The sequence below is a fragment of the Nerophis ophidion genome, linkage group LG05 (assembly GCF_033978795.1).
Source record: "Nerophis ophidion isolate RoL-2023_Sa linkage group LG05, RoL_Noph_v1.0, whole genome shotgun sequence".
Taxonomy (NCBI): Eukaryota; Metazoa; Chordata; class Actinopteri; order Syngnathiformes; family Syngnathidae; genus Nerophis; species Nerophis ophidion.
This window is the reverse complement of record NC_084615.1, coordinates 35,549,654-35,577,612: the sequence shown is the minus strand read 5'-3', so window position 1 is coordinate 35,577,612 and position 27,959 is coordinate 35,549,654. Positions and strand designations below refer to the sequence as shown.

General features: G+C 40.2%; 1 protein-coding gene across 1 annotated transcript in view; it reads right to left on the bottom strand.

Moving 5' to 3' along the window:
• The window catches only part of sec63 (SEC63 homolog, protein translocation regulator), a 30,818-nt gene continuing 2,859 nt past the window's right edge, over window positions 1-27,959 (bottom strand). The window contains exons 2-20 of the mRNA XM_061900717.1: window positions 26,364-26,463; window positions 20,554-20,668; window positions 20,370-20,482; window positions 20,232-20,293; window positions 20,101-20,159; window positions 17,098-17,148; window positions 16,916-17,024; window positions 16,746-16,840; window positions 13,367-13,499; window positions 13,188-13,280; window positions 12,969-13,114; window positions 12,747-12,894; window positions 11,865-11,947; window positions 10,658-10,726; window positions 10,434-10,580; window positions 10,198-10,362; window positions 9,932-10,132; window positions 9,533-9,637; window positions 1-1,195 (exon numbers count right to left, since the gene is read on the bottom strand). Of these exons, the coding sequence (XP_061756701.1) occupies window positions 1,052-1,195; window positions 9,533-9,637; window positions 9,932-10,132; window positions 10,198-10,362; window positions 10,434-10,580; window positions 10,658-10,726; window positions 11,865-11,947; window positions 12,747-12,894; window positions 12,969-13,114; window positions 13,188-13,280; window positions 13,367-13,499; window positions 16,746-16,840; window positions 16,916-17,024; window positions 17,098-17,148; window positions 20,101-20,159; window positions 20,232-20,293; window positions 20,370-20,482; window positions 20,554-20,668; window positions 26,364-26,463 (2,138 nt within the window). The 3' untranslated portion in view covers window positions 1-1,051. The remainder of the gene's footprint in view (window positions 1,196-9,532; window positions 9,638-9,931; window positions 10,133-10,197; window positions 10,363-10,433; window positions 10,581-10,657; window positions 10,727-11,864; window positions 11,948-12,746; window positions 12,895-12,968; window positions 13,115-13,187; window positions 13,281-13,366; window positions 13,500-16,745; window positions 16,841-16,915; window positions 17,025-17,097; window positions 17,149-20,100; window positions 20,160-20,231; window positions 20,294-20,369; window positions 20,483-20,553; window positions 20,669-26,363; window positions 26,464-27,959) is intronic.

The window sequence follows — 27,959 nt, the reverse complement described above, 5'->3', positions numbered from 1 at the left end:
TTTTCATCATTTAAAAGATTTTATTTGAAATGACTTTAAATACAAATAATATATTTTTTTTCATTTACAATGACAGTTCTTTGTAAACAAGAGTGGCAGATAGAAGATAGTCGAGTACTTTTAGGGTCTGTCACTATAGTGAGTCTTCGTGGTCTTTTTTTTTTTTAACCTCACTGAGCTTTTTGTCCACACGGCGTCAAAAATTGTTGATGCTACATTCTGTTGTGCAGCCTTACTGTATACACACACACTACGGTCGCCTGCTAGCGTAGTATCTCAATGGAACACGAGTGAAGCTGTTAAAACCCCCCAAAAAAGGTCAGATTAACACTGGCGTTTTGCATTATGAATAGAGAAGGAAGTGTATTTCTAACACAAAAACAAAAAACTTTTAATGTTCAATCAACTGCACACTGCAAGCAGTGACTTTGACCCTCAGGGGGACACCAGAGGTCCATACGCACACACAAAAGAAGCAATACTGCTAGCAGAAAGAATGGTGGATGCATGGCACCCAAGTGGACGTTGTTGGCTTATAAAGTAAGGTTTCTGTGGACCAGGACCACATGACCACACACTGGAATGTGCTACAAGAAAACAGGAGGTGATAGGGCTCACTTGCTAAGTTGTTGAAGTGGTGTGCAGCCACTCTGGACATGGCTAAGAGGGTGTGCAGCTTGAAGCGTACATAGAAAGTATCATTAATTGTTGTCGGGTGATTGTGACAACTTGAGGCAAAAGGAACACAGCTTGTTGTTGCACATATAAGCTGACATGGGGTCGTGTCCAGTCCACACCAACTGTCACACCTGTACAAACGTTGACAAGGTTATTAGAAACACCCTTCACACACACATACACACGCACGCACGCGGCTGTAAATGTCAGAGTAAAAAAGAGGCGAGCAAATGTCCCAGCTGAGTCTTTGTCAGAGAGTGTTGTAGGAGGACGTAGGAGGTGGCCAGTCTGACATGGGCGTGTGTAAGGAGGTGCGCGGTAGTGTGTGAGAAAGTGTGTCGCTGTTAGTGTGCGTGTGTGTTTGTGTGCGTGTTCAGTCGTTGTCATCATCATCGTCGTCGTCATCGCTCTCTTCGATGCCGTCGCTGTCTTCCTGCTCTTCGTCCTCCTCTTCTGTGTCAGGGATGTCCCACTGGGGATGGTTGTCCAACATGGCCTTGGCCTCGTGCACCTCCAGCTGCACACAACATATCACACGTTAAAACACACGCACATGATCATTACGTACTCACATGAACCAACATTTAATTACACACACTTGTTTTCTAACACTTCGTTTATCACGTGACACTCTCTCTCCAACACGGACTTACAGTGGAAACTCGATTTACAAACTTCTCTTTTACCAAAGGTTTTGATTAACAGACGTTTTGTACGAGCTGCGTACGCCTCCGTCAGCGAACTGTGTCTTTTCGCAAAAACGCCTGGCAGGCAAAATGCAGGGTTCACATTGAAGAGGTGGCAGAGCCCTCCACTCACTTCTACATCTCAGCTCTTTTTGTGGGCACTTTTTGGGGTTATTTTCTATTTTGCTAACTCGTTTTAAGTCCCACAAAGTCAACAGACCAGAGTGGCAATTAAACAAGGACTCCGGTATTGGGAAAGATTAAAGGCCTACTGAAATGAGATTTTCTTATTTAAACGGGGATAGCAGGTCCATTCTATGTGTCATACTTGATCATTTCGCGATATTGCCATATTTTTGCTGAAAGGATTTAGTAGAGAACATCCACAATAAAGTTCGCAACTGGAGAAAAGCCCTGCCTCTACCGGAAGTCGCAGAAGATGACGTCACATGTTGATGGCTCCTCATATATTTACATTGATTTTAATGGGAGCCTCCAACAAAAACAGCTATTCGGACCGAGAAAACGACAATTTCCCCATTAATTTGAGCGAGGATGAAAAAGCGACGGACTAGAAAAAAAAAAAAAAACGCGACTGCAATCGCGTTGCATTGAGACGGATTCATATGTTTTTAGAGACATTTACTAGGACAATTCTGGGAAATCCCTTATCTTTTTATTGTGTTGCTAGTGTTTTAGTGAGATTAACAGTACTTGATAGTCGGAAGTGTACGTCCAGGACCGAGTGTTGACGCGCAGTGTCTCAGGGAAGTCGACGGCAGCTGTACGGGAGGCGCAAGCTCAGCTGATCTCCGGTAAGTGGCGACTTTTTAACCACAATTTTCTCCCTGAAACCTGCTGGTTGACATTCGGTCGGGATCCATGTCCGCTGTGATCCATAGTAAAGTTTCAACTCCATGAATTTTAAACAAGGAATCACCGTGTGTTTGTGTGGCTAAAGCTTTCCAACTTCATTGTTCTACTTTGACTTCTCCAATATTAAGTGAACAAATTGAAAAAAGATTCAGCAACACAGATCTCCAAAATACTGTGTAATTATGCCGTTAAAGCAGACGACTTTTAGCTGTGTGTGTGTGCAGCGCTCATATATGGCGTCACATTAGTGCCAAAAATCCAAGCGCATAAAAACTGTTATCGCGCGCTATTTCTCCACTTCGTGCGCGCGCGTGACACCCTTTTGCGCGCGTGTGGTGCCTATGTGCGCGCTCGCTGTCTTCGTTTTGGCACTTTGTGGGCGGTTATTCTTACATGGCCCCTCCTTTCTGATTGGTCAGGCGAAAATCGCTCAGGGCCAATCAGAAGTATAGCAGATCGGGTCATCGTCAATATGTATCAAGATAATACAGCTCTTGTCGAAAAACAAATTCTAAAAAGTCCAAATTTAGTGGAGTTGTGGAAAATGCCAATTGAATTTTATCTAAAAGTCTTTGAAGAAGGTAATGTCTCATCTGTTGAGAGAACATCACATAGTTAATGAAGTTTTAAGATATCTCTATTTTCATACACATACAACCAGTCCACAGATGTCAGTCAATGATGGAAATTATATTTTCAAATATGTTTTCTTTCCTCACTTGTCTGTTTAAAAAAATATTTTTATTTATTTAATATTTGTATATGTAAATATTGAATGTATGCCACAAAGTGGGACTATTAATTTTCTTTCCTCCTTTCGATTTGTTATAAATGTCAGAGTATTGTATGTATGTGTGTGTATATTTAAAAAGTACATGTACCATTGACAACAATAAAATGATGGGGACCAGCTGTCCGAGGTAAGATGGCCGCTACGCTGGAGAAACATGGAGTGTTTATTTATATCTATGATGAAAGGTCCATGAATTGATTAACGTGGACCCCGACTTAAACAAGTTGAAAAACTTATTCGGGTGTTACCATTTAGTGGTCAATTGTACGGAATATGTACTGTACTGTGCAATCTACTAATAAAAGTATCAATCAATCAATGGCAGTTCCCTGGGATTAAAAAGAAAGGAAATCACGTTTTCATGGGACTATCATGGCTGAAAAAGTAAGTCTCACACTATTATCTCTCAGATTTAATTTGCCTAATGTATGGAGCTAGCTTTTTTGTTGTTTTTTTAAATACATATTTTTAACTCTGCCATCTGTACTGATCTGGGCTGATATCTAATTTTCCATAGTTTGAGTTGTTTGCAGAAACCTAAATACTTTTTATAGTAATATTAAAACCGTATTACTTAATTGTAGTGATAATCTGTCATTCATTATTCTACTAAAATAGTAATTGCAATCATAACATCAATAATTAGGCCCATATGCTAATCATGTGGTCCTGATATGAAGTACGCATTGATAAGTGGGTTCGGGTAGACTCTGGTGTAAACCTAAAGTAGATAGAGGAAAGAAAATGAATAGTCCCACATTGTGGCATACATTCAATATTTACATATACAAATATTAAATAAATAAAAATATTTTTTTAAAACAGACAAGTGAGGAAAGAAAACATATTTGAAAATATAATTTCCATCATTGACTGACATCTGTGGACTGGTTGTATGTGTATGAAAAGAGAAATATTGATCTTCACACAAACAAATTCTAAAAGTCTTTGAAGAAGGTAATGTCTCATCTGTTGAGAGAACATCACATAGTTAACGAAGTGTCAAGATCAATCTCTTTTCATACACATACAACCAGTCCACAGATGTCAGTCAATGATGGAAACTATATTTTCAAATATGTTTTCTTTCTTCTCTTGTCTGTTTAAAAAAATATTTTTATTCATCTAATATTTGTAAATATGCCACAATGGGGGACTATTAATTTTCTTTCCTCTATCTACTTTAAGTTTACACCAGTCTACCCGAACCCACTTATCAATGCGTACTTCATATCAGGAACCCATTATTAGCATATGGACCTAATTATTGATGTTATGATTGCAATTACTATTTTAGTAGAATAATGAATGACAGGTTAACACTACAATTAATGAATATTGTTTTAATATTACTGTAAAAAGTATTTACGCTTCTGCAAACAACTCAAACTATGGAAAATTAGATATCAGCCCAGATCAGTACAGATGGCAGAGTTAAAAATATGTATTTAAAAAAACAACAAAAAAGCTAGCTCCATACATTAGGCAAATTAAATCTGAGAGATAATAGTGTAAGACTTACTTGTTCAGCCATGATAGCCCCATGAAAACCTGACATTTATAACAAATCAAACCGTTTGGAAATGAGTTGAAAATTGAGCAAGTTATGGTTATTTAAATAGTACATGTTCCTTGAAAACTATGTACTGGGCGTGGCCAGCTGCCTGAGGTAAGATGGCCGCCACGTTGCCATTGACTGACAGCGCTCAGAGCCAATCAGAAAGAATGGGCCGTCTAACCATTCCCGCCCTCAAAGTGCCAAAACAAACATGAGAGCGCGAGGAGCGATGCCAGATCGAGACGAAACGCGCACATATAGGCACCGCACGCGCGTGCTAAGGCACAACACACGCGCCCGCGAAGTGGAGAATCAGCGCGTGATAACAGTTTTTAGGCGCTTGGATTTTTGGCACTAATGTGACGCCATACTCATATTCCTAACCGCCCGTGACGTCACGCGTACACGTCATCATTACGCGACGTTTTCAAGAAAAAAGTCCCGAGAAATTTAAAATTGCAATTTATTAAACTAAAAAAGCCGTATTGGCATGTGTTGCAATGTTAATATTTCATCATTGATATATAAACTATCAGACTGCCAGGTGGGTAGTAGTGGGATTCAGTAGGCCTTTAAGGAAGCAGCCTCAGTGCCACTGCAAGTTTTGATTGTGAAGAGACTGGACTTTAGTAGAAAACTGTGCCAGAGGAGACTTAACTGCTGGGTGGGGGAATATTTCCTCTCCACCAGCACAATAAAAAACACACAGGCACACACAGAAGGCTCGCTTGCTCGCTCATTTCCCTGTCTGTCCCGACCTCCTAAGCTCCTTTTTGACAATGCTAATGTGGTTGATTTTACTTTTTTAAAGCACAGCTCAATTGTTATTAAATAGAAAGTTGATCCATCACACCCTTGTTATGTGTCGTTGATATATACTTCAGTATAGCACTTTATATTGTGTACAAACCTTCACTAAAATATGGAATTTTGTCAAGGCTGGAACTCATTCATATTTATGTTGTTTATGGGAAACTTTACTTCACTATACAAACTTTTGGATGGACAAACCATGTTCAAGAACCACTTAAATTCATAAATCGAGGTTCCACTGTACTTTCTTTTGCTGTTTTCAATGTCCTCCACTTACACACTCTCTCCACTCACTAGCTCATTCTCAGACACTAGCCCTGTTACACCACCATTCCCTCACACTTGACATGCACTCTTCCTCCCTCATTCTGTCAACACTCACCCACTATGGCGGCAAAGATTAGTCGACAATAAAATTAGTCGTCGACAATCTTCATTCGACGTCATCATTCGTGTTTTTGCAAGCGGAAGTGGGTCGGCATCACCATTCGCAAAAATGTTGCCAGTGATAACACGCAAAGTGTGAGGATATTTCCTCTTATTATTGGCCTTTATCTCGAATCGTTTAGACTACTGCAATTCCCTGTATGTAGGCATTAGCCAGGCCTCCCTCGCCCGCCTGCAGCTCGTGCAGAACTCTGCTGCTCGTCTGCTAACACAGACCCGCAGACGTGAGCACAACACCCCTATATTAGCGTCCCTTCACTGGCTCCCTGTGTGTTATCGAATCAATTTTAAACTCCTTCTATTTGCTTTTAAATGTCTAAACAACCTCGTGCCAACATATCTCTCCAACCTCCTACAGCCTTACTGCCCCACCGATCCCTAAAATCAGCCGATCAGCTGCTACTGACGGTCCCTGACACAAGGCTTAAGCTAAGATGTGACAGAGCTTTCGCCGCTGCTGCTCCCAAGCTCTGGAACGACCTACCTGAGTGTTAGACAAGCCTCCTCTCTTCCTGTTTTTAAATCTCTCTTAAAACATACTTTTATTCATTGGCTTTTAACACTGAGTGATATCCATCCTGCAATGGCGCCCCATTATACACCTGCTGTGAACCCGTTTTTATGTTTTATTTTTTTATTTTTCATCACGTTCTGTTCGTGTTGTGTTGTTTGCTCGGTTCTCCTGTTATCTTTTAACCTGCCCATTGTACAGCAGTTTGGCTACCCCTGTGGTAAATTTCAAATGTGCTTTATAAATAGAGTTGATTTGATTTGCTTTTTATGGAGGATGCGGTCTCAACCTCAGTACAAGTGTTAGCTTCTACCTCGCTAGCTAGCTAACAAAAAGTGAGATAAAGTTGTGTGGAAAAAATAACTATCATTTTAGCCAAAGTCAGCCAACTCAACTTTTTCTACAACAATTCAAGTACGCTTTAAAGCAGCGTCAATTTGCAATGCCGTAAAAAAAGGGCACAATAACAAATACTAACTGAGACAAACAAGCACTAATGCAGAAGTATCATAAGATTAAACATCCATCCATTCATTTTCCACCACTTATTCCCTTTGGCGTCGCGGGGGGCGCTGGTGCCTATCTCAGCTACAATCGGGCGGAAGGCGGTGTACACCCTGGACAAGTCGCCACCTCATCGCAGGGCCAACACAGATAGACAGACAACATTCACACTCACATTCACACACTAGGGCCAATTTTTAGTGTTGCCAATCAACCTATCCCCAGGTGCATGTCTTTGGAAGAGGAAGGAAGCCGGAGTACCCGGAGGGAACCCACACATTCACGGGGAGGACATGCAAACTACACACAGAAAGATCCCGAGCCCTGATTGAACCCACGACAACTCAGGACCTTTGTATTGTGAGGCAGACGCACTAACCCCTCTGCCACCGTGAAGCCCAAGATTAAACATATAATCTGTTAAATACCCAACATTTTAATAATTAATAAAGTAGAGTTTTACACATTGAGTCTATTAGTGTGCTAAAATTGCCAAGAGTTAATCAATAGTCAATCTACCAGTGTGTAGCTTGTTAAACAGCACAAAATGCTTTTCTTTTGAGGAAGCTAGATTTAGAGTTGTTTTCATTGCTGCTTTTTTAACTGTTTTTAATACATAAACAAGGTTGTTTTGTTAGCACTTTGCCTTTCCTTTCTTTTAAATTGACAACATTTTATTAGTTGTTTTGATGTTTGTAACAGCTGAATGAGCAGCACAGTTACAGTATAAATATTTATGAATAAATATTTGTTGTTAGTAAGCACATTTCTAAATAAACTTAAGCTGCATTTAGAAGTCGATGGGAAAATTAGAGCCATTAAATATGTGTACACTTTATTATCCGATTAGTCGTTGACTGATCGACTATCAAAATAATTGTTAGTTCCAGCTCTATCACCCACCCTTCCTTATTATAACACTAACTCACCCTGTTACGCTCACTCCTAGCATAGCATACCTTTTAGCAGTGACGCTGACAGGTTTTTAATGTAGTGATTTGAGTGGGTCCTTGGCAAGTTCAAGGCAGGTGTCTCCAGTTGGGAAAAAAAATTGTATTTCTATTCCTTAAATTCTTAATTTTCCTAAACTGTAGTGTTATACTACTTTGGTGGTGGCATGTAATGATGCCATTATAAATTATGTATATAGTCATTATTTTTGAAAATTTGTCTGAAATTAAACAAAATTAAAATCTACGTTCTCCTTTCTCTGCTTCCTCGAGAAAAAGTGGATCTCGTGGGAAACGCCATTTACGCACAGATGCCGCCTGAGCAGAACAAAATGGTGACTGCCATTCACAGTATTTTTCCTCAACACAGTATGTTGTTTTCCCTTTAAATTTCATTACAGCACGTCCTCTAAACATCAACATCAGCATTGAGCATAGGAAACGTGGGTTTATATACTAGGAGGATTAGAACAATCTAGATGAGGAGAGTGGGCGATCCCAATACAGATGTACTGCTGAGCAAGATCCACTTTGCAAATTGGGCAAGTTATACGTGTCTTGATCGTGTTTAGTTTTCAATCGCTGTGTTTTTGCAGTGGTTGGAACCATCGGTTGCTTCCTGTTGCTTGTCAGTCACCAGTCGCGCAGACAAGCACATGTTCGTTTAGTTCCAGAAAACACCAGCAATGACATCACTGACTATTATCGACGAATGAATTTGTCTGTGACAAATTTTGATAAAGATTTTTGTCGATAATGTCAACGAATAGTTGCAGTTTACTGTGATTTTAAACCAAGCTGATATTACCATGTATTGTTTTTTATGGCAAATATGAGGTGTGTACCTGTGACACACGTTTACCTGGCAACATCAACAAAACCCGAAACCAGTGAAGTTCGCACGTTGTGTAAATCGTAAATAAAAACAGAATACAATGATTTGCAAATCCTGAGTTCATCTAAGATGGACTGATGCAAAGTGGTAAAGTTTTCAGTGGTCTGACGAGTCGACATTTCAAATTGTTTTTGTAAACTGTGGACATCGTGTCCTCCAGACCAAAGAGGAAAAAAAACATCTGGACTGTTCTAGGCGCAAAGTTCAAAAGCCAGCATCTGTGATGGTTTGCACCATTAATGCTGAAAGGTACATACAGGTTTTGGAACAACATATGTTGCCATCTAAGCAATGTTATCATGGACGACCCTGCTTATTTCAGCAAGACAATGCCAAGCCATGTGTTATAACAGCGTGGCTTCATAGCAAAAGAGTGCAGGTATTAGACTGGCCTGCCTGTAGTCCAGACCTGTCCCCCATTGAAAATGTGTGGCGCAATAAGAAGCCTAAAATACAACAACAGAGACCCCGGACAAGAATGGGAAAGAATTCCACCTGAAAAGTTTCAAAAATGGTCTCCTCAGTTCCCAAACGTTTACTGAGTGTTGTTAAAAGGAAAGGCCATGTAACAGTGGTAAAAATGCCCCCGTGCCAACTTTTTTGCAATGTGTTACTGCCATTAAATTTTAAGTTAATGATTTGAAAAAAAAGTAGTTTTTCCGTTTGAACGTTAAACTTTTGTCTTTGCAGTCTATTCAGTTGAATATAAGTTAAATCATTGCATTCTGTTTTTAGTTACAAATTACACAACATGCCAACTTCACTGGTTTTGGGTTTAGTAGTACAGTATAGCTTATAGTACAGTATAGTAGTGATGTGACCTTAAGCGGTTTGATCTGGTCCAGTCCCAGGTAGGAATCAGAGCGCAGGATTACAGAGTACTGGTAGTTTCCTGTTTTGGAAGGTGCCGGAAACTTGAGCTCCACCTACAAAAACACACACACAAGGAGTAAGCAATGAAGCAGTAAAGTGTCACACTGGGGCCCAGTACTGTGTTGATGTCTTGAAAGTGTCATAAGAACCAATCATCTATCAGCGCACTCACTAAACCATTTCCTGCTTTGTTGTTGAAAGCCTGTCAGACATGCGAGCAGCTGCTCACATGACAGATATGCTAGTTGGCATTTTGAATCTACGCCGTGAGTGGGGGCCCACAAGCTTCGTTGGAAGAAAGCTGATTGTGGAGTCTGGTATGAGTATGATTATCTTTGTTGACTAACCTCCTCTGTGTTTTTGAGCGTACAGACGTGGTAGGGCATGGACACCAACGTCTGGTCTCTGCGGTCGGCGATGTAGAGCCACCACCACTCTTGCTTCTCCTCAGCATAGTAGAGGCTGTAGGCGGAGTGCGTCACCTTGGACTTGGTCTCTAGCAGGGCGCGCTCTCGCCTCTGGATGCTTTGCTGCAGCGCCTCCCACTCCTGTGGGGGAAGGAAGACAGATGAGACCCGACGATAAAATAAAACTAATTTCTAAATTCCCTGACCTCCTCGTCGTCGCCGCCCATCTCGTCCACCTCAGTGTCGCTCTGCTTGTCACTGTCCTCGTCCCGCTCGCTGGGGGAGTCTTTGTTGGTCTCGCCCTCGTCCGACTCGCTGCCTTTATCCGAGACCTCCTCATCATCCTCCTTCGTCGTCGTAGACACCACATCCTGTGATGGTGAGCAGCAGATGAAGCAGTGCATTCATTAAGAGCGTAGATCCGCTGTGATTGCACACTTACGTTTCCTGCCACGCTGCCGTTGGCCTGCTTGCTTTTTGTCAGTGCCGGTGTAGCCTTCTTCTTGGTTAACTTTTTCTTCTTGGACTTTTTGGTGCTTTTATTCTTGTTCTGCCATACTTTTGTTTTGGCTTTATTCAAGTCTCCCTGCTTCAGGTACAAACAATATTAAACTTTAGCAAAACCTTAATACCACAATGTGCATTGACAATTAACTTTGTGCTCACTGCTTCTTCAGCAGGTGTGGTGTCCTCTCCTGGACACGGTGTTGACTCCTGCTCTTTCTCAAACATCTCCTACACACACAAGAAGTACCTCAGTAAGAGTCTTAGCTTCTACCTTGCGAGCTCGCTAACAAAAGTCAGATGAAGTTGCGTGAAAAATAACTATCATTCTAGCAAAAGTCAGCCAGCTAAACTTTTTCTACATCAATTAAAGTACGCTTTGAAGCAGCGTTAATTTGCAATGCCGTTAAAAAAAGGGCACAATAACAAAGGCTAACTGAATGTGCACACAGAGAAACAGACAGGCACCAATACGGGAGATATCATAAGATTAAACATACAATTTATTTAATAACCAACATTTTAATAATAGAATAGTATTCTACACATTGAGTCTATTAGTGTGCTGAAATTGCCAAGAGTTAATCAATAGTCAATATACCAGTGTGAAGCTTGTTAAACATCACAAAATGCTTTTCTTTTTGAGGAATTTCGATTTTGTGTTATCATTGCTGCTTTTTTAACTGTTTGTTATACATAAACAAGGTTTTTTTTAGCACTTTGACTTTTTCTTTTAAATGGACAACATTTTATTAGTCATTTTAATTTTTGTAACAGCTGAATGAGCAGCACAGGTGCAGTATAAATATTTGTGAATAAATTAGTCATATTTTGTTGTTAATAAGAAAATGCCTAAAATAACTTAGGCTGCATTTATAAGTCGATGGAAAAATTAGAGCCATTAAATATGTGTACACTTTGTTATCCGATTAGTCATCATGATAACCAACTGATCGACTATCAAAATAATTGTTAGTTGCAGCCCTATCACACACCCTTCCTTATTATAAATGGTAAATGGATTGTACTTGTATAGCGCTTTTCTAACATTTTAAGGAACTCAAAGCGCTTTGACACCATTTCCACATTCACCCATTCACACACACATGTTGAGAGCTGCCATGCAAGGCCCTAACCAGGACCCATCTGGAGCAAGGGTGAAGTGTCTTGCTCAAGGAAAACACCAACGTGATTCTAACACTAACTCACCCTGTTACGCCCACTCCTAGCATAGCATGTGTACGTACAAGAAATCCAGCCACTGTTAATCCCTGTCTTACATTGCATGGCAGCAACAGCACCCCCCACAGATCAAAAAAGAAAGTGCTCATTCATCTCAAGAGAAACCACTTTGTATGAAGGTGCTTACCGCCATCTTTTTTCTGGTTAAGGTAACTGTAACCGTGACGATGGAGCCCGCTGTGATGTTACTGCTGTCTTCGTCATCGAGCACTGCAAACAAGAATCAGCTGTCAGGTGCCATCCATCCATCCATCATCTTCCGCTTATCCGAGGTCGGGTCGCGGGGGCAACAGCCTAAGCAGGGAAACCCAGACTTCCCTCTCCCCAGCCACTTTGTCTAGCTCTTCCCGGGGGATCCCGAGGCGTTCCCAGGCCAGCCGGGAGACATAGTCTTCCCAACGTGTCCTGGGTCTTCCCCGTGGCCTCCTACCGGTTGGACGTGCCCTAAACACCTCCCTAGGGAGGCGTTCGGGTGGCATCCTGACCAGATGCCCGAACCACCTCATCTGGCTCCTCTCGATGTGGAGGAGCAGCGGCTTTACTTTGAGTCCCTCCCGGATGGCAGAGCTTCTCACCCTATCTCTAAGGGAGAGCCCCGCCACACGGCGGAGGAAACTCATTTCGGCCGCTTGTACCCGTGATCTTATCCTTTCGGTCATGACCCAAAGCTCATGACCAAAGGTGAGGATGGGAACGTAGATCGACCGGTAAATTGAGAGCTTTGCCTTCCGGCTCAGCTCCTTCACCACAACGGATCGGTAAGCGACCGGAATGAGAATCAGCACCTCCAAGTCCGAGTCCATGGTTCTCGCCCGGAAAAGGGTGGAGTGCCATCTCCGGGTTGGGGAGGAGACCCTGCCCCAAGTGGAGGAGTTCAAGTACCTAGGAGTCTTGTTCATGAGTGAGGGAAGAGTGGATCGTGAGATCGACAGGCGGATCGGTGCGGCGTCTTCAGTAATGCAGCTGTCAGGTGCATTTTTTAAAACTTTGTCTTGACTTAAACAACAACCTTGTAATTTGGTATCCATGGTGATGTGAGGGAAGCAGCCTAGCACGGCCAGGACCTCGTCATACTTTTCCTCCCCCAGGAAGCGCAGCATGATACGTCTGTCGGAGTCTTTGAGACTCACCAGGTCCTGCAGGCTCCGAACTTTGTACTGGCGACAAAGAGGAAGGTAAACTGAAGGCAATGTCAGGAGGAGCAAAAAGCCAATGAGTGAACACCTGGTACCTTTTTGGAGATGCAGTAGCGCAGATGCTCCTCCTCAAAGTGCGGCAGCTGCAGCAGAGGCGACTTGGACTCCTGCAGGCCCTGCACAATCATCTGCGTCAGCTTCATGCAGTTCTCGATGGTGACCAGACGCGGAGCGTGGAAACCTGGACAGACCAAGACAGTAAGTGATGTCCTCCAAAACGTCTTGTCATATTCATGTTGTGTGTTTGTTCTGACCTCCTCTGCTGTTGGCCATCATGGTCAGCTGACAGCCCACATTAATCATCTCCTGCAGGAGAGCAGGACTCTTTCTCACCACAAACCTCTGATCTGAAGCACAAACACACCTCGCCTGGGTTAAATGTTTATTTTCACACCGTGATCCCTTAATATTGAGCGATAATAGAGTGTCTAACCTTCCTCCAACTCATCAGACACGTCCATTCGTGCCAGGTGAGAAAGCACTAAAACTCTGGCCTTCAGACTATATGGGTAGCAGAAGGGAGGCTCTTTTTTCTTCACGTTGATGTTTCCAAGCTCTCGGATCAACTACAGGACAGGAGAAAAAGATTATGGAGAAAATCTTGATGGCTAATAACCCCACATGTATGACCTTGGTTTATGTTGTTTTAATTCTACAAAGGAATATTAATGTTGTACAGAAATTAAACAATTTGAAATTATCGAAACATTATACAAGAATATGTCATTTTGCAGCTGAGATAGGCTCCAGCACCCCCCGCGACCCCAAACGGGACAAGCAGTAGAAAATGGATGGATGGATGTCATTTTACACGAAATAGTCTTGTTGGGGAAAACTTCATCTTAATATTCATAGAAAAAAGCCAGTATTTATTTATTACAAGGAAAAGTAGTACATAAGATAAACTGAAATTTGACAAGAAAAAACACGTTTAATGGAGAAATTTGAATATGAAAAAAAAAATGTCGGGGCAAAAAGAAGAAAAAATATGCACATTTTGTAACAAATCCAATATAGTCGTTTCTCGCATATTGCTGTTAATTGGTCCCGGACATTACCATAAAAAACTAAGTAGGAATTATTCATTATAGATTTAATATTTTAATAGCTTAGCATAAAACATATATATCATATTAACTGCGTTTTTCAACATTCTGAGAGCCCTCAAGGCTCCACACTGATTTAATTCAATACAGTAAAGCTTTCTGAAGTTGAGCCAATCAGTGGCCACAATACTTAACAGTGAGCACGGATTGGTTTAGGCCATGTCCACATGAACACGGACACTTAATAAACCCATACTTATCTCTGCGTTTAGGACTCTTGTCCACACGCAGACACATACTTTTGTCTTTAAAAACATAGACTTTTGCAATTGCTGGCCAAAGTGTAGAGTTCCAAAAATCTTGAATTAGCTTGGCACAAAAGAGACTTGTGATGACGTCATGGTTATGCGCTGTTATTTCCAAAGCTCAACAACACCGCATTGCTGGCTTTAAACACACTTTAAGAGGACTTAATGTATCTATCCATCCATTTTCTACTGCTTGTCCCTCTTGGGGTCACTGGTGTATGCTTGAATGTAGACATGCTGCTAGAAACACCAAAATGAACTTTGCGACACTCCTGCCACTGCTAATGAAAGTCAGCTGTTTTGAATATAATCACTGTGGAACATCCACCTGATGGGACAACTTTGACAAACAAGACGTTATGCTCTGTGTCATAAGAAAGGTGCAACATCAGCTTATGTTTTTAGTCCTTCTTTAATGACAAATCATGAAGAAAGTTAACTTACGTGTCTTGCTTCCATTTTTGTAGATGGAACCGGGCGCGACTGTGCACGCGCGTAAAAAGCGACCAAGCAACTAAAAAAACATGATGTAGCGTCCTCCTTGTAGTGTGTACTGATGTTAAAGACAATATTAACTTAATTGTGCATGTACTATATCACTATAATTCCACAAGAGTTTTGCAGCGGCACACGTGTGCTATATATAGGCACTCAAACATGCAAAATGGTTTCCTTGGCTCGTTAGTGCGTGCTGATTTTAGAAATAATTTACACTTCACAGTACATGTAATATATCACCATGTTGATAATTAGTTTGTTACAATTCTATGAGTGTTGAATTTCAGCAGCAGAGGTTTGCATCAGCGCTTTGAATACTAAAAAAAAGATTCATAATGTTCCCAGGGCTCTGTGTACATGCAGGCTGGTTTTAGAGATAATGTACGTGTCATTGTACGTCTAGTATATCAATATAAACATAATAGAGGTGTAATGCCACCAAGTCAGCTTTTGCTGCTTTTATCAGGCCTCTGATTGGACAAAATGTGCATGACAGCAGGTGTATGTGTTTGTGTGTAGACAGAAGGTTTTCAAACTACACTTGTGTGGATGGAGATTGTTTTTACCCCGAATATACGTTTTTCTTTTAACTCTCCGTGTTCGTCTGGACATGGATTTAAGCTCTTCTAGAGGCCAGTACTACTGTAGTATTGGTATTATTACTTTACTTTGTTTCTTTTGCAGCTTTCAACAAAGGCGGGCACATTGTCCCCTCCCTTACCTTTTCGCTCTTGCACTGTTCTCTAAAATCTAAACCATGGAATTGATATAAACTGGTCTTTCAACTCAATTGACAAGTTCTTCTCGACGAGAAGCTCAGGTTCGGTGGAACCTGCCGGTCCTGAGGGAACTTGCTAGATACATGAGGGACTCTTAGGGGGCCTCGCGGTTCTTTCCGTCGAGGACATTGAAAATATCTATTCATTTGGAACTGCGGAGTAAGCGTTGCTCTGATCTATGGACAAATTCGGAAGATAAATTTGTGATCGATGTGTTGGGCAGAGATGTGGGCACTCAGACTTTGGTAATTTCGGAATTTAATCACAAATTTGTTAACTTCTCAAATAAGATTTTTGCTCTGCAAGGTGAAATTATGATTAATTTAAGAGCCACAACTAGAACCAAAACATTGGAATGTGTTTGCTCATCCTGACCAAAACAATCCTTATCAACAATTCGGCTCACTCTGCTTTGTCTTTGGCAGAGTCATGTCATAAACACCCCTGTGAGACCACTGCAGCGAAAGATGCTCTGAAATTCCTTTCCCCTTCTTCAAACACACTTGGGAGGTTGACTCTATTTCGTAACGCCAAATTGGGCGACTCTGGAGGATTATAAACAAAACACGGACCCATGGACGACTACTTCACAGATATACCCACATACAACCCACCCCCATCACAAGCCTTTGTCGCTCTGCCTTCGTTGCACGTCTTGAGATTTTGTGTGTTGTAAATATGTGCTCATATGTGCTTATTGTTGCTTGAGGTTTTTTCAAGATTCAAACTGAGCCCCCAACTCCCCGTGGGCGCTTAGGTTTGGGAGTTTTTTTGTCCTCCTCTTCCCCTCATGTTTACCTTTCCTTCTTGCATCTTTATGGGGCGCCGCATCATTTTTCTGGTTCTATTTACACTGTAACTGCTATAACGACATTGACAGATTATTGCTGTGGAATATGCTTTAAAAATCTGCAGGTGGTGAAGCTGCAATATTTGAAGTGTTATGTAGGGGACGACTGTATTTTTAAAAATTACACTATAAAATATATTATTTTTAAGATAACATTTTAAGAAAATTCCCCTATAAAAAAGTTGAAATATTACAATAATAATTTTTACTGAAAAAAAGGTAACTTTTGCACCAAAAAGTTGCAAACAATAAATATGTAAGATTTGGAGGGAACCATAGAGATATTATAAAAGTAGTAAATTGTTTTTATTTTTTTTAAATGGTTTCTTACCTGTGGGACTTCGATGTTGTCTGTCGGTCTTATGGTGGCTTCTTTATTGCTGCGAGGATCAAACTCAAATGCTGCCGTCAGCACCATCACTAACCCTGCAGAGATGAAAGAATACAAATATTTAGTGCTTGTTCTCCAATTACATTACCAAGAAACTAAGAGAAACCTACGCTTCATGTTCATGTTGGGCGTCTTGTACATGAAGTGCATGAAGAGCTGGGTGGTGTTGATGAGGATTTGGTCTCCGCTGTATCGGATGGAGCGGTACCACCATGTACCCTGATGTAGTACAATTAGAGTCAGTAAACTAGACCTTCAGTCCAATGGCAACCAACACCAGTGAACCATTTACCACAACAACTGGGAGGATGACCATGAAGGCTAGACCATATACCAACAACACCTGCAAGACAAAACAGACTTTAGACTGCTACTAAATAAATGTACACATTAGGGCTGCAAATCTTTGGGTGTCCCACGAATCGATTCAATATCCATTCTTGGGGTTGCGATTCGATTACATATCGATTTTTTCGACTCAACGCGATTCTCAATTCTAAAACAATATTTTTCCGATTCAAAACGATTCTCTATTCATTCAATACATAGGATTTCAGCAGGATCTACCCCAGTCTGCTGACATGCTAGCAGAGTGGTAGATTCATTTTTGTTTCACTACCTTTGGTTTGTTCTGTGTCCAGGGATGGGAATGAAGATTTACAAAATCAGCTCAAAATGTTTTAATCCTAAAACACCGCTTTGCGGAAGGCCGCACAGCGGCCGCAACTGAGTACACTCTGTGAACTCGCCTGCTAGGGGGGTCTGGGGGCATGCCCCCCCAGAAAATTTTTTAAATCTATGTTAGCTTAGGATACATTTCCTGCTATTTTGAGTCAAAATCTAACAATATTCTCCTGACCAAAATTTCACATTTATTAGCAAATATTTTCATAAAAATGTATCATTTGATGAAATTTATGTATACAAGTTTACAAATAAATCAAATTCTTGCACACTTTTGGATTATTTGGAATTCTTTGCCTTGTACTGATAACTAGGTCAACGCAGAGTAGAGATGTGCGGTTTGCGGTCTCATTCGCGGATGCGGGTCGGGAGGGTGACATGACAAAAAAATTGATTTTAAATAGATTCAAGCGGGTGGCGGTTGAACCATTCGGAAATATATATACATAGTTAAATGTTATGTTGAAGAGGTTCATTTAGCCTACTGACACGTATTTATAAATGGTTGATTTATATAGGCTAGTAGGTAAAGTGTTGTACCTGACAACACTTGATGGTACAATTTATATATCACGTCACAGACAACGTCACGCTTACATCACGTGACACCTCTGATGAAGGCTGCAGAAGCAAGGTAGCCCAAACTTGTCAGGTACAACACTTTACCTTACTAGCCTATATAAATCAACCATTTATAAATAGTTAAATGTTGTTACCCACATACGAAAAACGAGCAGCACTCTTTGAAACAGTATGTGGGCATACTTTTATTTTGAAGTGTCTCGTTTGGTATGTCGACGGATGTAAGGAAGCTACTTCCGGGTATGGCCAACGAGGTATTTGTTTGTCATTTGTTGGTATTTTACTTGGTAAAATGTTTGATCCACATGCTGTGCATGTTATTATTTTTACGTTTGTAATGTGCTTTATTTATTACAGTTTTCACGTTGAATTTGAGGGGAAAGGAAGCCTTCAGGTACATCAGTTCAAGAAAGCCATTGTGTCTGTGCTATTTGGAGGGAGTTACACTTTCTAACCTCACTAATGCCTTGCATCGTCTACATTAGATATAAAACAATGGGCGGGTGGCGGGTGATTGTGGCTTTGATAAAATGTTGGTTTGGGTGGATGGCAGGTGGATGACGACTTTAGTGATGCAGTTGTGGATGATATAATTGCCTATCCGCTAGGGGTGTAACGGTACACAAAAATTTCGGTTCGGTACGTACCTCGGTTCAGAGGTCATGGTTTGGTTCATTTTCGGTACAGTAAGAAAACAACAAAATATACATTTTTTTAAATTATTTAACAAATTTGCTAAATCTTCCACCAAAAACATTTTTCTTAATGGAATGTTTGATGTGAAGTAATCGGAAACTTGGATAGATCAATAATTCATAATAACATTGATTTTGTTTTAATATTATGTTTTGAGCAATGACAGTTTGAAAGAAAAAAAAAAAACAGCTTTGTTTTATTAGTCAACGTTGCAACTTTTTCTAAATTACATTTAGCCTTTAAGCTTTTTTTATTTCACTTTTGTTTATGTTTTTGTTTATTTTAATAGTATTTTTAGAATGTGTCGTGGGCCTTTAAAACATAAGCTGTGGGCCGCAAATGGCCTCTGGGGCACAGTTTTGACACCACTGCAATAGATAATAAAAAATAAAATATGATAAATCTATGGGTAAAAAGCAGAGCCTGGCGACGCATGCGCATTTATCATAACTCTCTCGCTCTCTCTGTCTCCCCCTCCCTCACAAATGTTGCTGCCGTGCAGCACTTTTTTTTTTTTTTAACTCCTTCTTAACCCTGAACGTACATTGAAAATACACGCAACCCTTAACTTAAAATGCCGGACATTTGAGGCATTTAAGAAACTCCACCAGGACAGCTCCGCAAAGAGGACATATCCCGTGAAAAGAGGAGGTGTGGTCGTCTATCATACACCTTGATCGCTGCTAGCATGCCGTGTGTTGTTGTTTTTTTGATTGATTGAAACTTTTATTAGTAGATTGCACAGTACAGTACATATTCCATACAATTGACCACTAAATGGTAACACCCGAATAAGTTTTTCAACTTGTTTAAGTCGGGGTCCACGTAAATCAATTCATGGTGCCTCGGTGTGCATTGTTTACACAACGTGCGGTGCGCTACTTAATATCTCCGTGACGTTCGGTTCACCTCCGAACCGAAACCCCCGTACCGAAAAGGTTCAATACAAATACACGTACCGTACGTTACACCCCTACTATCCGCGCATCTCTAACGCAGAGACAAAAACCACCCTGGCGGCGCCAAAATCGGCGAAATTCCGCGGATAATTCCCACCCCTGTGTGTCGTGTTTCTGTCTCCTCAATTGTTCTGTTTATTGCAGTTCTGAGTGTTGCTGGGTCAGGTTTGGTTTTGGAATTGGATTGCATTGTTATGGTATTGCTGTGTATTGTTCTGTTTGATTGATTAAAAAAAAATAAAGAAAAAATCGATTTTTTTCAAAATGAGAATCAATTCTGAATCGCACAATGTGAGAATCGCGATTCAAATTCGAATCGATTTTTTCCCACACCCCTAGTACACATGCAATATGTTGAAAATAATGACAAATACCAGCATTGAGTTCTTCTGGTCCACAATCCAGGCTGGTAAGGCGATGCCAAAGCTGGTCACTGCAAAAACAAACAAGTTCTAGATCTAGATCTTTTTGGTCCTGTTAACACGAAAAAAAAATACAAACTCACCTCCTGGGCCATCCGGGTTGCCATACATTTCCCAGTTTTTACGGGATTGTTCATTAGTCAGACTGTAAGCAAAAGGAGTACAAAACATTCAATATCAAACACTAATGGATTAAAATTACACTGCTCAATGACACGTACGCAGCATAAGCTTTGGCGATTCTCATAAAGGTGCCCTCGTCACCGCGTCTGTCTGGATGGTATTTGAGCGACAACACGTGGTATCGCTTCTTGATTTCAGACAGCGATGATCCCTGGAGAGTAAAAAAAAAATAATAACGAGTTTCTGCCCAGACTTTATGATTTTAAATGTGTATTTCTTTACCGGGTCCAGGTTGAGAACTTCATAAGGATTGTACTCCTGGTACTCCCTGTCCAGCTTGGACACCTTGTATGCCAGTAGCAGGAAGACAACCCAGCCAAACAACAAGGCAGCTTTCCTGAAAACACATACTTAACTTCAAAACCTTCATTTACCCAGGTATGTCTCATTGAGATTTAGAAACTCTTTTGCAAGAGAGTCCTGCCAAACACATTCAAACACCAGTGTTGGTGGCACTGGGACCAAGGTGGGTGAAGCTTCTTGCCCAAGGACACAAGGCTGAAGCTGGAGTCGTACCAGAAAGCCCTAAAATGTCGGTATGACTACTCTAAGCCGCACAGCCTCTTTGCACACACGCAAGCTATCAGCTGTAGCTGATCCCCACCACAAAGAAAGCCAGTGTATGAAGCTTTTTTACTCTATTAAGATGTCCATCACCCAAATTAAATAGTTCCTACTTCATATCCATCCATCGATTTTCTACCACTTGTCTCGTTCGGGGTGGCGGGGAATGCTGGAGCCTATTTCAGCTGCATTCAATATCAAAAGTCGTAAATAAAGACAGAATTTAAAGAAAATAAAGTCAAAAAATTACACAAAAACCAGTAAGATTTAAGTCACAATTTACAAGGGAGAAAAGCATAATTTTAGGGGAATAAAGTTGGGATATTAAGGTGGTATAAAGAGAAGAATAAATACAATTAAAAAGAAAAAAGATACTGTTAGGAGATGAAAGTTGTATATGTACAAGAAAAACATTGTAAGAATGATGAGTAAAATGTAAATGTAAAAATTCCTTAGGTAAGGAAAATAACATTTTAATAACATTTTTAAAAACAATCTATTGTTTATAGAATAAAGTTTCAGGGACAAAAACTAAATGGTACGAGCTCTTTCTATTTTTTGAGTAAAAAAAACAAATGTTTAATACAATTTAAATTGTCATTGTAATAAGGGAATGTCATAATGCCTGCACATTATTTGGGACGATATTCTTGCAAATCTATGAATGCACAATTTAATAGTCTGGTTACGGTATCGCCAAACAAAATCAGGATCATTACTATTTTCATAAATGTTGAACTTTTGATACAGCGCTTGTATAGTGGTGTACCCAATTAAGTGACAATAAGCTCAAAAACATCAAGCACAGGCTGGTCAGTGAGTGTCAATATGATTATTGTGATTATATTGTATGAACAATTAAATAGGTTCAAATGTTTGGCATCAATTTGTAGAACTTTACCCTGTTTCCATGACAATAGCAAACCCCACAGGCCTGCTCTCTATCAGCATCTGTTGCCATGGCGGCCGACCCCTCTGCTGGTCGGCAACCCGTAAAGCGAGAGAAAACCCCAAAAGGATTGCCATGATAAATGTCTAGTTATGAGACAGCTGGGAAGAGGAAACAAAACCTGTCGACCACTTTGCCTAATGAAACACATTTCATGCTGGCAGCACCGTGAATCATTAGAGAGACAGAACAGGAGTGGAAGAAGGAGGTGTGAATATCAACTGGGCCGAAAAAGCAGACATGAAACAAACAGAGTGCGGCAGCAATACTGAACACCAGGCCACCGGGGAATAACGCTCCATTCTCGACAATCAACAACACAGACAACGCATGAATATGAAAACATCAGTTGGAAGGGTCTTTAGTTGAAGTCCTTTCATTTCAACTTTCCAACCAATGAAAAGCCAGCCGAACTGTACAACACAAATGTTGATATGTAACGATTACAGTATTTAAGATAAACTGGGGTAAAACGCCTGACTGTTTTCTTTGCCGTTTCAAATTAAAATTATCGTAAAACCATGATCGATAATCGCATTTTTATAAACGCAGACCAGTGATTTAGCTCATTTACTGGAGAAGCAAGCTAGCACGGTAATTTTGAGCTAACATGAATACAAGACACATTAAAGCAGGGGTGCCCATTACGTCGATCGCGAGCTACCAGTCAATGGCGGACAGTGTAAGGCATTAAAAAAATAAACCTAAAAATTTGCGATCATAAATCTTTACCAATACGTCACTTTTGTCACTTGATTGACATTCACGGCACCCGAAGGTCATGTGAGATGATGCTGGCTGCTGCAAACTTTTTATTAGGAAAAATGACCGACAGGAAGATGAGAAACACTTTTTGTATCAACAGACTCTTGAGCCGTACCTGCTGTCAAAACTGTAAAGACAAACTGCACAGTTCCTATTTTCACAATAAAAGCGCTGCTTCCTCCTGTCTGCGCGAATGAAATAAGAGTCTCAGAAAGCCGATCTGCACAAGCTCGCAAGCTATGGAGTTTGGTGCCAATGCATTTCTTGTAAAGTGTATTAAAATGAGTATGGAAGCTCGACAAATAAGATGCCAAACACCAACCACTATCATGTGGTATTGGACGGAAAGGAGGACTTTTTTCTCTTCCATTTGAAAATGTGGACGTTATCAGTTATCAATGCAAGTCATTAAAATCAGGTAATAAGCCAACTTATATTCTTGTCTTCATGAAAGAAAGGAATCTGTATGTGTTAAACATGCTTGTATTAACATTAAACACATTTAATATGTGGTCCTCTCCAAGGTTTTCATAGTCATCATTCTCACCGATGTCCCGCTGGGTCATCATTGTCACCGACGTCCCACTGGGTCATCATTGTCACCGACGTCCCACTGGGTCATCATTGTCACCGACGTCCCACTGGGTCATCATTGTCACCGACGTCCCACTGGGTTTGAGTTTTCCTTGCCCTTATGTGGTCGGCCTACCGAGGATGTCGTAGTGGTTTGTGTTGTGGTTTGTGCAGCCCTCTGAGACACTAGTGATTTAGGGCTATATAAATAAACATTGATTGATTGATATATAAATAGAGAGATACCCTCGGCTTGATCAATTGAAAAGAAGCTCGTCTGCAGAAAAAGTGTGGGCACCCCTGCATTAAATTAAGCAATTAAGCTGTTCAATAGTGCACATTGAACCTTCAAGCTGTGCTGAATGTCTCTTAGGACAAAGAAGTCCAGCGAGACGTGAAAATTGATACACATTGAATGTCTATGGATTAGCAAACTTTTAAAGGGAAACTGCGTTTTTTGGGGAATTTTGCCTATAGTTCAAAATCACTATGAAAGAAATGACGATGGATGTATCTTTTTTCATCCATTTTCTACCGCTTGTCCCTTTGGGGGTCGCGGTGGGTACTGGAGCATATCTCAGCTGCATTCGGGCGGTAGGTGGGGTACATCCTGGATAAGTCGCTACCTCATCACAGGGCCAACACAGATAAGAGAGACAACTTTTTTGTGCATTTTAAAAAGTAAACACATGCAAATAAATGTCTGCTTACAATGAAGCCTATGGGAGCTGCTCTATTTTGCTTTTAAAACCCTTAAAACATCCAAACACCTCCTCTAAGGTGTTATATACATGATGTACTGTAAGTATATATGTAATGTAGTACTGGGCACATTAATAATAACATTTGATATTTACATACTTCGTTTCATTTTAAGAATATGCGGCACAATAATTTAAAAAACGCATTTGACAACGTTTGCTTTTTTAACAACATCACTGATAATTACTCACTGTAGACTTTGACAGCCACCAGACCTAATAAACCATCACTTACTGTACAAGGTCAGCTGTCATTATGATGCCGACTGATGAGATGTTGATATACTCCCATTTAGATGAAGAATGACTCATGATACTTGCGAAAAAAAGGGAAATGGAACCAAGAGTCTATTTATGTCTTTCTCACCATTGTACGGGTCTAATTTCATATTCTCAAAGTGTACCAACTTGTCGGAATGCACCCTCATTCTTCTACTATACAGGTGAGAGGCATTATTTATGATCTACAATAAATTTTGATGGGCAGGGAAACGAGGAAGCAGCTCATCAGTCAAACATGTAAACATTGGCACACAAGCTTGTGATCACAGCGCTGCTATAAATAGTTTGTCAGCATTAGCGCTTAGAACAACAATATCACTAATACTTGCTTAATATTGCAGTCACGAGATGTAAATGGAGTATTGTTGGCAGTTTTTGGATGGTTATTTATTAGGTTTTCTGAGCAGAATAGAGGACCTCCATTTGGCTCCGCTGTCAGCGGACTTTCATTTACGACTTAAAATACAAAAAAATCCAAATACATCAGTTGCCATGTCATTCATTATGTTTGTGAACGATAGGAAAAATATGTTTTAAAGTGCAGTTCCCTTTTAACCATTTGGCAAACACAGACATTTGCTTGGGACCTCCCAATCATCTCCTAAAAAATGACTAAAAGTCTTCTTCTATTTGTTTGTTTTTGTCTTTATTCATCTGTTTAAAAATATATCATAATACTTAATCATGATTGTTTTGACAGTTCCTACCCGTCCTCTCACACAATGGAGTATTCAATGTTACTGCACATGTGCAGAATGAACAATGTAATGTTTGTTCTGCCAAGGAAAATACATTTTTTCCGTCTATTGATATTTGTTAAATAAGACAAGGTTAAAATATTTCAGTGTGTGTATAAGTACTTTAAGAGCACATTCAACGATACCACGATAATGTTAACCATAATTATTTTGGTGGCAATAACTCTTATATTATCAAATCCCTATTACACAGGAAAGCCAGGTTGATTAACAGCCGATCCAAAACTACAAATAAGTATGCAACACCACGGCAAGTTAGATTACAAGAAAAGTGAAAATGTTGTACTGTATGTATATTTTCAGACATACATTTGTTATGTAGCAAGAAAAAAGTGGGAATGTTAAAAAATAGGGGGAGTTTGTCATTAGAACAGAGTCGTATTTTTACAAGAATAAAATGCTAACGTTACAGGAATTAGGTTGCGAGAAAAAAATCATGTAATGTAACAGCTTAAAAGTGTTACTTTTTTCAGTATAATGTTAAAAAACTGCAGTTGTGTTTCACAAGAAAAAACTTCCCTTTTTTTTTTTAAATAAAGTGATATTACAAGGAAATGTTGGAATGTTAGGAGTCAAAGGTGTCCAAAAAAGTCGTGCCGAATACAAGATAAAGTTGTATCGTTCCAATAATGAGACCTTCACATGAGTCAAAAGTTGCAATGTAAGTGGACAAGAATTTTTTTAGAGAATGAAGTTGCCATATTACAGATTAATGTGGCATTTTATCGAGGGTACGTCCCATTATTATTACAATCAATCAATGATTATTTATATAGCCCTAAATCACTAGTGTCTCAAAGGGCTGTACAAATCACAACACAAACCACAACGACATCCTCGGTAGAGCCCATATAAGGGCAAGGAAAACTCAAACCCAGTGGGACTCACACCCAGTGGGACGTCGGTGACAATGATGACTATGAGAAACCTTGGAAAGGACCGCATATGTGGGCAACCCCCCACCTCTAGGGGAACCAAAAGCAATGGATGTCGAGCAGGTTTAACATGATACTGTGAAAGTTCAATCCATAGTGGATGAAATAGAGACAATACTAGAGCAAAGTCTTAATATATTTTTTTTAATATTATTTATTTTAATAAAAGGGTGCCTTTTTCACACATAATCAGTCTTGACTTGGTCTTAATTTTTTCAAACTTTTTTGCGATCTTATTGTGACTATTTTTTTGTTCTTGTGGTATCATTTTCTCCTCTTGTCAGGGCGGCCTTATTAATATCTCCAGTGTACCAAAATAGAAACAAAAAGAGACTAATTTTAGAGCTGCGTGCTCATCGTTTAAAAGAAGATGATGCTGCTAAAACATGGCGTGCAAAGTGTGATTCCCCTGAAGAGGACAGTGGACACACACTCTTAGACTCACTTTAAGGTGGGGATGATGCTCTGCTGGGACTTCATCAGCCTGAGACGGTACCACAGGCACCTGCCATGGACCCTCCGTAGGCTCTTCAGACGCAATTGTTCTGGAACAAACACACATATTACAATTTAGGTACTGAACAGTGCTTTTTCCTCCCCTGGGAGGCATGGCAGCTTGAGAAACAAAGAAAAATAACTGCAAACTTCACCTATGCAAACGGTCAATTTAATTTTTTAGCTTGTGCAGTGGGAAGCTAAACAATCAGTTTTGTATCGGTCTGTTGTAGGGATAGGTTCTGAATTGTGTCAGTGATAGTGGACTAATGATATCGCTATTGGTATTTTTTAATACAGCTGACCGTCGTCATTATGACACGTTGTCATATTCAGTTTAAGTGTCGCTATTACGTGCAGGGAGATGATAATCAGCTTGGCTTAATGAAAAATATAGACGCAAAACCACACAAACGTATGTATGTACACAACAATATGTCTTCTTATTCCCCAAAGTCACACACGCTAATAAGAGTTACTGTGAGTTTCAAGTGTTCTCCACTTAACTCACGACCACCATCAGCAGCGATGCAGGCCAATATTAATCCACTGAAAAAAGTGAACATTTTGTTTTTATAATACACTCACGACACAGACAGGTACGTCGGCAAGGATCAACACTGTCTTACGGTCTGTCACTCATATAGACCTTTGTGCAACACAAACACAAATAACATTGCTACAAAATGCACACCCACCTAAAATGCTAATTGATTGTTGATTGGATTGATTTATATTATATATTTGATATGAGATATCATCTTAAAAGTCTGTGAATGAACATGAATACCAAACATTTTTGTTTTTTTATTACTAGTAATTTAAATATTATAGGAAAACGGATGGATGGATTAATGTGTGGTATACTATACAGCATTGCATCTTGCGCTGCAAAAATAGCTGATTTGTTTAAAACATAAAAACCAGGTGTTGATACAAATTGCTTTCCTGCTGTGAGATGTTACATTGTGATGTCTGTGGCGAAAACCTCTGGTGCTAATAAAAATGCTTTTTTCACATCTTCATTTACATATAGTACCAATAAGCGTATCTATGAATATTGGTATCATTAAAGAATATCGATATTGGTATTGATAAAACCCTAAAGATATAATAATAATAATAATAATAATAATAATAAAGGATTAGATTTATGTAGCTCTTTTCTACACACTCACAGTGCTTTGCAGAGAAGTGAGAAGCCATCTTTCATTCACTCCTGGTCGTGGTAATCTACATTTGTAGCCACTGACGGAAGCGTGGCTGCCACTTTGCTCCGACCACCACTCGTCCTTCACCAGTGTGAACGGAACTGGGGACTAGGGTGAAGTGTCCTGCCCAAGGACACAACGGCAGTGAATTGGATGGCAAGCGAACATGCAACCCTCAAATTCCTGGCACGGCCGCTCTGCCCACCACGCAGTGCCGCCCATATAGATCTTAATCTGTAGTAACTCAGGGTGTTTACGTTCTGAAGACGTCACTATTTTTATCATTATATAAATATTGGACTCATTGTGGTATTAACGACTATTAACCTCCAAAG